This window comes from Citrus sinensis, chromosome 1, assembly GCF_022201045.2.
Source record: "Citrus sinensis cultivar Valencia sweet orange chromosome 1, DVS_A1.0, whole genome shotgun sequence".
Classification (NCBI taxonomy): Eukaryota; Viridiplantae; Streptophyta; class Magnoliopsida; order Sapindales; family Rutaceae; genus Citrus; species Citrus sinensis.
In genome coordinates, this window is record NC_068556.1 from 15,595,371 (window position 1) to 15,608,321 (window position 12,951).

The 12,951-nt window shown below is 40.9% G+C and overlaps 1 protein-coding gene across 1 annotated transcript; it reads left to right on the forward strand.

The window, feature by feature from the left end:
• The first annotated feature begins 275 nt into the window (after nucleotides 1-275).
• LOC107178656 (uncharacterized) lies at nucleotides 276-5,864 on the forward strand. The gene is made up of 7 exons (XM_015534107.1): nucleotides 276-467; nucleotides 750-941; nucleotides 1,399-2,424; nucleotides 2,593-2,907; nucleotides 4,334-4,438; nucleotides 4,537-5,033; nucleotides 5,321-5,864. Exons 1-7 carry the CDS (start codon nucleotides 276-278, stop codon nucleotides 5,862-5,864), a joined length of 2,871 nt encoding a protein of 956 aa, XP_015389593.1.
• The last annotated feature ends 7,087 nt before the right edge of the window (nucleotides 5,865-12,951 follow it).

Consider the following 12,951-nt stretch of genomic DNA (forward strand, 5'->3'; position numbering starts at 1 on the left):
CCTAAGTCACAAAGAACAAGGAGAAGCCCAAGAGGACGGAAGCCCCAATATCGAGGGTACCCCGAATACGGAGCCCTCCACGGGTTACCCCGCAGGGATGAGGGTGTAACACTTAGGGTATCTCAAGGGTACCCCAACCTCCAAGATCGCCACCACCAGAGCAACGAGAACCACCATCGAGACCTTGGTATGAATCTTACCATCCGCTGAATCATTCCCCAGAGCAGATCTTCTACTAGATTTGGGATAGTGGCCTCTTCCGTTCGCTCAAGCCAATGAAAAAGTACCCTAACATGAAGTGTAGCCTAAAGTATTGTGAGTTCCACAAGGACTTCGGTCACAACACAGTCGAGTGTTTTAGCTTGCGTGAGGAAATTGAATCTCTGATTCTTAACAAGTGCCTCAAAGAATTTGTTGTTGGCATGAGAGAGGCTCAGAAAGCCATGGAGCAGGATAAGGGCAAGCAGGTAGCTGATGGCAGCCCTGAATGAGAGGTGCCCCCGGGACATAAGAAAGGCGTGTATGTTCGGATGATAACGGGCAGACTGACTCTAGCTGGCCAGTCTAGGAGGGCCATCAAAAGCTATGGTAGATCGTTGTCGTTAACAACGAATATTGGTAAAGAAGTCAACTTTAACAGATGGGGCACACCTCAGGTACCCCACCATCCCCCGCCAATCCTTTTTATAGAGAAAGATGCTGAGGGCATCTAGTACTCCCATGACGATGCCTTAGTAATTACGTTGAAGGTTGCTACTGGTAAAGTAGCAAGGACTCTTGTAGATACCGGCAGCTCAGTCGATATCATTTTCAAAAGCGCCTTGGATCAACTATTGATTGAGCAGCTAAAGATTACCCCATATGTTATGCTAGTTATTGGGTTCACCGGGAATATGGTCATCCCAAAAGGCATCATCACACTGCCCATAACCCTCAGTAAGGTACCCCACCGTATTATTCATATGATTGGTTTTCTTATACTAGGTAGGCCATTTTAGTAGCAATTAAAGCGATGGTATCCATGCACTACCTCACCATGAAAGTCCCAACTGCCCTAGAAGTTATCACTATTAAATGGAACCAGCAGTCAGCTCGTGGTTGTTACTCAGTGGCCTCCAAAGTCACTTACCAAATAGCTTCCGATCCGCTAGTGAAGGGGTACCCCAGTGGTAGCAAGCCCACGCTTTATCCCACGGAGCGAGCACTTGCTAGACAGCGGAGAGTAGTACTAAAAAAACTTCTCAAGTAGCCGACCCACCAAAGTAGTTGGGAACCTTGCCAATAGGTGTAGAAACAATCGCTTCGGATGAAACGGGGGTACCACACGGGGACCAGTTTGAGCTCGGATGTGAATTTCAGGCACTTTTGGATCCCCGAATACCGAAAGATGAAAAATAGGGTACCCCGGTTGAAGACCTTGTTTCAGTCTCGATTTGCACCACTGACCCAACAAAGACCGTGAAAATTGGCTCCAATCTTTCAGAGGAACAACGAGAGAGGCTCATCAACTTCCTACGTGAGCACCATGACGTATTCGCTTGGTCCCACTCGAATATGTCGGGTATCTCACCTTCCCTCTCATGTCACAAACTCAATGTCAGCTTGCATCATAAACCGATCAAACAGAAACGTCGCACTTTCAACCAAGAGAGGTACGATGCAATTGAGCAAGAGGTAGACCGCCTGTTAGCACCAGGGTTTATCAGGGAAGTAGTGTACCCCGATTGGGTATCCAACGTTGTTCTAGTAAAGAAATCAAATAGAAAGTGGCTCATATGTGTGGATTTTATCGACTTAAACAAGTCTTGCCCCAAGGATAGCTTCCCGCTTCCCCAGGTTGACCAACTGGTTGATGCAACGGCGGGGCATGACATGCTTAGTTTTATGGACACTTTTTCTGGCTACAACCAAATCCCAATGTATGAACCTGATCAAGACATAACGGCCTTCATCACTAATTGTGAGTTATATTGTTATAAAGTTATGCCGTTTGGTTTGAAAAATGCCATAGCTACTTATCAGCGGCTGTTGAACAAAATTTTCAAGGAACAAATCGGGCACACAATGGAGGTATACATAGATGACATGATCACCAAATCAATCCATGCAGGGGAACGCTTGGGGCACCTTAGAGATACCTTTATGGTTTTAAGAAGGCACCAGATGCGGCTCAACCCAAAAAAATGTGCGTTTGGGGTTACCTCGGGTAAATTTCTTGGGTTCATGGTGCAACAACGGGGGATTGAGGCCAACACTGACAAAATTTGCACGGTTCTTGACATGAAGTGGCCATGCACCATCAAGGAGGTTCAAAGCTTGGCAGGCCGGGTAGCTGCCCTGAGCCGCTTTATCTCCAAGGCTACCGACTGGTGTAAGCCCTTTTTCAAAGCTTTGAAAGCCGAAAGCTTTCCAAGAACTGAAGGGGTACCTCGTCAATGCTCCACTACTTGTCAAATCTGAGCCAGGAGAGGTGCTTCTGTTGTATCTCGCCGTATCTGGGCATGCCACCAGCTCTGTATTACTCCAAGAAGATGATAATGGGGTATAATGACTTATTTACTACACTAGTAAGGCTATGATTGATGCCGAAAGAGGTACCCCACCTCTGAGAAGATCGTTTTGGCACTGGTTGTCTCTACAAGGAAGCTCAGACCATATTTTCAAGCTCACACCATTGCAGTCATCACCAACCTTCCCCTCCGTCAAATCCTCCAAAAGTTAGATATGTCTGAAAGGCTTCTCCCATGGTCCTTAGAATTAAGCGAGTTCGACATCATCTTCAAGCCTCGTTCGGCAATCAAAGCTCAAGCCATCGCCGATTTCATTGCAAAATTCGCCAATGACTCCTGTGGTGAAGAGGATCTGAGGTACCTGTCAGATACCCCATCCACCGATGAAAGGGGGCAGGTTTAAGAAATATATGTAGACGGTTCCTCTAATTCACACGGAAGTGGTGCATGAGTAATTATCATCGACCCAAACAAGGTGAAAATATGCTATGTGTTGAGTGTTAGAAAATGTATATTTATAAAGGAGAAAATCGTCATTTTACACTTCAAGTTTTACTAACACCCTTACTTTTATGTATTTAAGCTTCTTGTCATTTAATTATGTGTGTTGTATTATAATTAAGTATTTTATGTATTTTAGGGGCATCATAGTCATTTCACAATGAAGGAGAGATTAGACGGTAAAACGGACATCACTTTTGAACTCAGGACGGTCGAAAACCTTAGGAGCATAAAAGGAAAAATGGCATTGTTAACATGTACGGTACTGTTTACGTTACTGTTCACGACACTGTTCACATAGACAAATCGATGATGTGGCATTGACTGATGATGTGCCATTGACTGATGAGGTGTCACGATCCTGTTGGACTAAAATTCTTATGTATTGTTGATTGATGACGTGGCAGCATATCAATGGACCAAAAATCTCACGTACGGTACATGCAATACACAGGATTATTTTCAACCAAACCGCCTCACTGTTGAATCCGGGTCAAACCGTGTTACTATTCAAACCGCGTGGTCAAACCGCGTACTGTTGATTGATGACATGGCGCAATCCTGAGCGTCCGAAATGTTTTTTATCCGATGGCCATGATTTACTCAATGTATCTATAAAAAGGAGGCTCTTCCCCTCTAATTTGATATCTCTGAATCCATTTTTGGGCTCCATTTTCTGTAATTCCTTCTCCATCTTATATTTTCTAAGTATTTTAATAAATTTTCATTTTACCCCTAGTTCAATTATGAGTAGCTACTTTACTCTCAAGCTTAGGTTGAAGGTGAAGTCTCAACATGTGTCATGGGCTTTATTTGGTAAATTTACTTTTTCTTCCCCTCTAATTTTGTGGATGTTTTGACTTCTCGTCGACAAATAATAATAATCTTGTTTAGATACCGCCTTAGTTTCACCGGCTCTTTAGTACAAGGTTATTATTATTTCGTACGATAAGCCCTTAGCACCATATTGATTAGAGTGTGGTTCATGAGGTGTGGATTCCCCCCTCATGATTTAATTGGCATTAATAAGGAATATTTAGCCCATGGTGCATGTTGATACGGATCTAGATACCCAAGTACATCATTTCAATAGATTTCTCTTCAATTTATTCTTGTCATTTCAATTCCAATTTTAGGATAATCTAAATCACTTTCACCACAAATCCAAACATCCATTTAGAAAAATTAATTCTACACACAATTAAAATCCACCTCCTCGTGAGATCGACACTCGTCACCATTGATCTATTCTACAATAGATTCGTGCACTTGCGAGTTCAATAAAATTTGCACAACACTATACTCTGTAACTTGGATTCAAGGCTTCTAACAACGAAGCCGAATATGAGGCCATCATAGCGGGGTTAAGGATGTCAAAGTCTTTGGGAGCAAAAAGGGTACACATCAAGAGCGACTCCCAATTGATGGTAAGCTAGATTACCGCGTAGTATCAGGAAAAATTAAAAACACGAAGGGGTACCTCGGAAAAACCAGAGAGTTGATGTCCTAATTTTGTGAAGTTAAGGTGGAAAAGGGTACCTCGACTGGAGAACAGCGAAGCCGACAATTTGGCAAAAATGGCATCCCTTGGCGTAGCTCAGTTAGCTGGCCCCATCACGATAGAACACGTACCCGCTCTAGTGTTGATCTTCTAGAGCCATTGGAAGTAGCATCATTGTCCAATGGGGTACCTTGGATGGAGCCTATCATAAGGTGCCTCAAGGACGGGGATCTCCCTTTAGATAAAATTGAAGTAAGAAGACTAAAGTATAAAGTTGCATGGTATTGCCTGATCCAGGATATCCTATACAGAATATGGTTCACTCTTCCTTACTTTAAATGCTTGGGAAGTGACCAGGCCGAGTATGTCATGAATGAGATACATGAGGGGATTTGTGGCAATTACTATGGAGCACAATCACTGGCACAAAAAGTCTCCGTCAGGGGTACTACTAGCCTACCATGCAGGAAGATGCTAAGAATATGGTATGAAGCTGTGACAAGTGCCAATGGTTTGCCAAGGTGCCCCACATACCCCTAGAGAAGCTAACAATTATATCTTCTCTTTGGCCCTTTGCTATATGGGGAGTGGACCTCATTGGCCTGTTACCTACCAGGAAGGGGTAAGCAAAACATGCGATTGTGGCGGTAGACTATTTCACAAAGTGGGTGGAGGCGAAGCCACTAACAAATATCACAGAAAGGAAAACCACAGAATTCATTTGGAAGAACCTCAATTGCAGATTTGGGATCCCTTATGCAATTGTTAGTGACAACGGTAAGCAATTTGATAATGAAAAATTTTGAAGTTTTTGCTCGGAGCTTGGGATAGCCAACCGGTTTGCTACACCAGACCACCCCCAATCTAATGGGCAGGTCGAAGCCATCAACAAGATCATCAAAGGTATCCTAAAAAAGAAGTTGGAAGAAAGAAAAGGAGCGTGGGTAGATGAGCTGCTTGGGGTGTTGTGGGCCTACCGGACTACTCAGAACATCTCCACTGGGAAAATCCCCTTCTCTCTCATAGTCGGTGTTGATGCAGTGATCCCAGCGGAAATCGGGGTACCCTCTCACAGAGTTGAATACTTTGATGAGGTCGAGAACACCTCCTTGATTGCTTTAAACCTTGATTTGATGGCTGAAAAAAAGGCTAGAGCAGAATTGAGGACAACTATGTACCATCATCGCATTTCGGGTCTATATGAAAAAAGGGTGCGCCCTCGATCCTTCAAGAAAGGAAAGTTAATCTTGGGGAGGGTAACTCAGAACACTTGGGTACCCTGCGAAGGCACTTTCGGGGTAAATTGGGAAGGACCATACTGCATCGACAAACCCATTGGGTCAAGTGCATAAAGGCTACTCCACATGGATGGGACAATCGTGAGGCACCCCTGGAATGCTGCAATGCTACGGAAATATTACTAAAGGACAATGTCTTAACCTTTAATCTTCTACTGTTATCTGCTTTCTTTAATGTTTGTGTGTGGTAGGCCATATGGGGTACCCCAAATACCCTATGTTGATCAGTTGCAACCTTAGAATTTCTTTAATTCCCAAATGAAAAGGATATGAGGTCTTACGGTCTCCTGTTCTCCTTAAGGTAACAAAGCTAAGTCATGTATTGATCAATGCTTTCGTTATCTATAAATGCATTTTCTTTCTTAACAAATATGATGTGTGTTCTTTATCCTTCGCCACTTTGATCATGAAATGCGGATTACATTCATTTATCGCCATTAATATACCCTCATATATGATGATATGCCATTTTCGCCATACGCCTGTCAATTATGACTAACCTATTACAAGACCAGCCAGGGTACCTGACATATCTAAATCGTGACGATCTATTCAAAGCCAAGATTGGCAAGGGAATTAACAGCCCAGAGGTAGTCTTTCTGTAGAAGTATGACAAGGCTACCTAAATGAAGAAAGGGAGGGTCAAAGAAAACCCGAGGGTAAAGCTGACATGCCCTAGCGCCATGAGGTTATGCTTAGGAATGCATACACCCACACCTCCATCCTCTTACTTAAGCAAAGTAAGGGGTAGGCCATTCAAAAATTCGAAAAAAACTTCGAAAGAGTAAGAAATTAATTGATTGGACCCATTACGTGCTCTCAATTTTAATCAAGATATCGTGATGATGTTTTGATTACCTATTTATGGAAGATCTGCCATAATTTTTTAGGAGGACATGCACCAAATGCGCCATTCTACATAAGCCAGCAGGCCCCTGATGTCGAATATTTGTTAGGTACTTGGGGTATCCCATTTAAAAAAAAATTCACATATAATAGGAGGTACCCTAAAAATTTACAAAATAACAGTTTAGCCCAGCATTCATTTGCAGAATAACGAGGATGCAAAACACAAGCTCAAAATATGGAAGGCTCGGTAGCACAATATCATAACAAAAGAGGGATCTCAGTGATGCAAAATATCCCAAGAGATCAAAAAGAAAGAAACAAGTTCCAAAGAGAAAAATATGGGTTGATCCAGAAAAAACAACAGCACTATAAAATGATTACGCTGAGGGTGGCACATCATCTCTACCATTCTTTTCTAGAGGGCTGTCAGAAGAGGACTCTGAAGTACTCGGAATATGAGCAGCCGAAGCAGGGGCATATGGGGCAGGCAACGGCTGGGGCACACGGGGTACCCCAGGTGACCCGGAAGGGTACCCGAATGGGCATGGGAAGACTTTTTACTTTCTTCAATCGTCTTCAGAATCGTAGCCTTGTTGACATACTTCTCCACATGGGGTACCTCCAGTTCTGGATTCACGCTCCATACCTTTGTCATGATAAGAGAGAATTCCTCCTCCGCCATCTTATTTTGTCGGGACAGTAGATCCTCGTTTGTGGCCCTCAGCTCATCATAGTACCTGTCCACTCGAGCTTTCTCCCCAGTTAGGTCAGTAAGGCGTTCCTTCAAAGTCTTGACTTCCCAAATAAGCTTGTCCTCACGAGACTGTCGACTTTGGAGCTCACCCCTTAATTTTTCAACCTCCAATTGGGTAGCAACAAGGGAGTCAAGATTTGGATGACAGTGGCTAAAGAGAAAAGATGCCTGCAAATTGTTAAAGACGTGTTATAGATATGTATATGGCAATAGGAATGAATAAATAAAGAATAGAGGGTACACCCGAGGTACCCCAATAAAGCTCATCTTGTCCGTCTCCTCGGCGACCTTAGGGGTAACATTTTCAATAGAATAATAGAAACAGCGCGCTAAGTGCGAGATCTTCTTGTTAAATACTGGGTCTAGGTCTCCCTTGCACAGTTCGTCGGGGAAAGATGAAACCAAAACAAATTTTCTCCTTTTAGAATGAGGGGTACCCTTCGATCCGCTGTGGGAGGTACCCTGTGATTTTCCCTTCACTACAAGGGGGCGAGGTGGCAGGGTATTCTTCTGCGATAATGCAGAATCCTGAGAACCGGAAGTTCCACCTACCACCCCTTGGAAGAAAGCGTCAAAAGCGTCGCCTGCTGACTCTATGACTGCACCTAACACGCAAAAGTGTAATGTTAGCCGGACAAGCACTAAATACTACAAACACAAAAAATGGGAAACAAAAAAAAAACAACAGGAAAGCCAAATAAAGAACGCAGTGATAAAGGGATACCCTAGTCCCATAGATAATAATAAGGTACCCCCCAACACTCAAATCGTACATGAGTCACCACCAGAAGCTGATGGGAAACCTCTATCAATCAGCCCCGCTCTCCCCAACCTGCTCTCCTCCAACACATCACTACCCCTCTGTACACCTCGAAACCTCTTCACAAACTTCTTTACCTCTTCCCCCATCTCCTGAATTGGGCATGACCCTTTAGCCCACGTCACACCTGTGAAACCATAGAGAATCGAAGATTAGCAAGACATTTAGGCGAAGGATTACAGTAAATAACAAAAAACGGTTACAAGGGAAATACTCACAGTCTTCACTGAAAGAATTTAGAACCTCTATAGGGTTGCCATCGTCACCTAAAGTCTCTATCCACCACTTTCCTTCAGCAACAAACCACCCCTTTTTGTAACCCTTCTTCAAGGAGGGATCCCCCTAACGAGATTGCCATGGTCACCCCAAGCAGAAAAGTAAGCAATTGCAGAACCTTTGGGCTTTTTGAGTTGGTAAAGGCCCATCAATTCCCAAATAAAAATATAACGCCCCAATTCTTCCAACCATAACACTTGCAAGCCTATAAGTGTCCTCCACCTTAGAAGAGACAACTGCCCAGGGGCCACCCCCAAGTAACTAAACATCCTCACATAGAAATGTTAGAGGGGCAAGCGGAGTCCAAGATCAAAGAGGTCAATGTGAAGAGCAATCCCGTTAGATAAAAGGCACTTAGGTCGCTTATCCACACAGGGTACCAGATTTTAAAATCGGGGCAGAGGGAGAATTGGGAGGCCGATCTGAGGAATGAGCCTAAACCGTGGGTTTGGATGACTCACCTCTTTTTCGAAGATGGTGGGTTGATCGTTTACCGAAAAAAGCGCGAGCTGATACGAGAAACACTTATAAGGGGAGGGAGCTTAGAATATGAGTTACCACTCCTAGAGGCAAGGGGGAGACCTATCACCCTTGCTAATGGAAATGTGGGAGGGAGATCCTACGGGAGAGCTATCAACACTACTAGTCTCAACAGCACGACGCCTCCTCGCTGCCAACGTTTTCTTGCTCATTTACTTTCTTTTTCTACTACACACCACCAGACCACAAATCCCAACAACATATCAACACAATACATCACCCACCACACATCAGCCATCATCTTAACCACCAACCACAAAAAATCAAAAAATAAAAAACAAATATTTTTCTCAAAAAATAGTGCCACGGTAAATGCGCCAACAAAAGATGAAAAACAAGAAAGGATACCTGCAACTTGTTGTGCAAATTTTATTGAACTCACAAGTGCACAAATCTATTGTAGTATAGATCAATGGTGACGAGTGTCGATCCCACGAGAAGGTGAATTTTAATTGTGTGTAGAATTAATTTTGTAAATGGGTGATTGGATTTGTGGTGGAAATGATTTGGAATATGCTAAAACTTAAATTAAAATGGCGAGAATAAATTCTAAAATTGAAATTGAAATGGCGAGAATAAATTGAAGAGAATTCTATTGAAATGACGTACTTGGGTATCTGGATCCGTATCAACATGCATCATGGGCTAAATAATCCTTATTAATGCCAATTAAATCATGAGGGGGGAATCCACACCTCATGAACCACGCTCTAATCAATATGGTGCTAAAGGCTTATCGTGCCAAATAATAACAACCTTGTACTAGAGAGCCGGTGTAACCAAGGCGGTATCTAGACAAGATTATTATTATTTGTCGACGAGAAGTCAAAACATCCACAAAAACTAGAGGGGAAGAGAAAATAAATTTACCAAATAAAGCCCATGACACATGTTGAGACTTCACCTTCAACCCAAGCTTGAAAGAAAATTAGCTACTCATAATTGAACTAAGGGCAAAATGAGAATTTATTAAAATACATAGAAAATACAAGATGGAGAAGGAATTACAGAAAATGGATCCCAAAAATGGATTCAGAGGTATCAAATTAGGGGGGAGAGGCCCCCTTTTTAAAGATACATGGAGTAAATCATGGCCATCGGATTAAAAACAGTTTGGACGCTCAGGATTGCGCCACGTCATCAGTCAACAGTACGCGGTTTGACCACGCGGATAAACAGTAACACCGTTTGACCCGGGTTGAACAGTGACGCGGTTTGGTTGAAAATAATCCTGTGTGATACATGTACCGTACGCAAGATTTTTCGTCCATTAATATGCTGCCACGTCACCATCAACAGTACATAAGAATTTTAGCCCAACAGGATCGTGACACCTCATCAATCAATGCCACATTATCGATCCGTCTATGTGAACAGTGTCATGAACAGTAACGTAGATAGTACCGTACACGTGAATAGTACCGTACATGTGAATAATGCCATTTTTCCTTTTATGCTCCTCCTAAGGTTTTTGACCGTCCTGAGTTCAAAAGTGATGTCCGTTTTACCGTTTGATCTCTCGTTTATTGTGAAATGACCATGATGCCCCTAAAATACATAAAATACTTAATTAAAATAAAACACACATAATTAAATTACCAGAAGCTTAAATACATAAAAGTAAGGGTTGTTAGTAAGACTTGAAATGTAAAATGACGATTTTCTCCTTTATAACTATGCATTTTCTAACACTCAACACACCCCCCAACCAGCTTATTGCTAGTCCCTAGTAAATAAAGCGAAAACAAAATTCAAATCCAAAATGATTTTTTTTTAATAGAAACACTCGTGTTTATTCAATCAGATTAATGATAACAGTCAAATAAAAGTATAAGCATTATCTCCAGTCTAAAGAAACATCACACCCACATCAACCATCCACATGAATCAGCCCAGTAGACTTTGTTATAGCTACTTTCAAGAATGACATGTCAAACCCCAAAATCTCACTGGAAGTAGTGACACTCTCACAAAGAAATTAAACCTAATAAAAATAGTCACTCCAATGAATGGTAATTGGGAGAAAATAATAAAGAAGTGATATCACATGCTCTCACCAAGATGAAAGAAATATGCCCTCAGCTTAGAAATAATACGATCTCAAGTCAAACAAAAATGCTAGTCAACCCATTTTATTTATCTCTTTTTTTTATTATTATGCACCACTACATCTTTTTAGCCCATATAACTAGCTTCTACTTCAAACTATAGTTCCCTAAAATCAAGAAGGACTTTTATTAGGACGTAACGTAGGCTAGGGACATGGCTAACACAGAAGGGAAATAAGGAAAACAAAGTGTATATTTGAGAAAAATGCAGAGAATTTTTTTTTTTTTGAAGTTGCAAGGTGTATTTCATCTATTGTTGTTATTTTTATTCTTTTGAAACAACAACTTTTGTTTTGTTTTGTTTTTTGTTTTTGCTTTTATTTGGCATAACTTCACTGAACAAAATAATTATTTACATTTTCTCAAACATAAATAGGTGATGGAACTCATAAGACATCGGGTAATACTCCAAATCGGAGTGGGTCAAGATGATAAGTTGACAAAGAAAAGGTTTTTTTTTTTTAAAGGCTCAAAAGGATTAACTATGGATATTTGATAAAAGGGATGGCTAGAAAGGCTCAAATGGATCAAAGATGATCTTTCCATCATCTTTTAGGGTTCTAAATAATCATCCATATCTACTAGTTAGATGGGCCTCCCAATGTAGCAACACACATTTTTTTTATCTTTTTCTTCTTTTTTTTATTTTACAATTTTTTTTTTAGGGTTAACTCAAAAGAAATCTAGAGATCGTATATAAAATAATAAACTGCTAACCTGTATAGAGAATGAGCAAAAGGGTTACTCTTCAAGAAAATGATAGGCTCAACAACTCACTTGGCACTTATTTATGACATGTTCATTCCTTCAAGCAACTCATATTTGTCTCCGACATCAACATATAAAGTAGCAAACATAGCGTAACATCACTTAAGACCAAAGATAATACAAATACTAAAATTTGAAATTAATCATGTCATCCAATGTTAAAACAAATCACACAAAATTTTTTTTAAACAACATTCTACCCCTAACCTATTCTAAGCATGAAAGGAAAATATGCATGCAGAAATATGAATATGATGTAGAAAAACTAATTAGAAAAGTTACACTTAAAATGATAGAAAAAGAAAATAGTTTTTTTTTTAAAGGCTCAAAAGTTTGAAAATGTATATTTATAGAGGAGAAAGAAGAAGAAAAATGAACATAAAAACTTAATAAGGAAAAAGAAAATGTCTGAATTTTTTTTATTTTTTGTTTTTTTTACTTTTTTTATTATTATTATTTTTTCAAACTATGAAGATGCGTTTCTAGAGTCACTACACTCCATATTCAGCCATCTTCAACACAAAACATTAGCAACAGTTAGTTTCTGAAATACTAACTAGGCAACCCAAGAGGGGGGGTGAATTGGAATTTTAAAATTTAAGCTAAGCAATTCGCTCAACAATTTAATCTATTGCCTTAATCAAATTGAAAACAATAAATTCAATAAAAGCACAATAATAAATGAGTAAGGGAAGAGAAAGCAAACTCAAGGATTTTTACGTGGTTCGGCAATCCCCGCCTACGTCCACGCCTCCAAGCACACCGGGCTTGAGGATTTCACTAAGCTAGCCTCCCAAGGCTTCAAACGCTTACAATTGACTTCCAAGGTGTCAATGGACCTTTACAACAAGAGATTATCCCCAATCTCTTAACCCAAGTGTATCCCAACACTTACAATCTTTTAACTTGATTTTACAAAAAGGATTACAAATGAATCTCTCTCACACAATGTATTTGATCACAAGTGAAAGCTCAATGTGTGAATGAATGAGATGAATACAAAGATTTAAAGCTCAATGAAAGTTG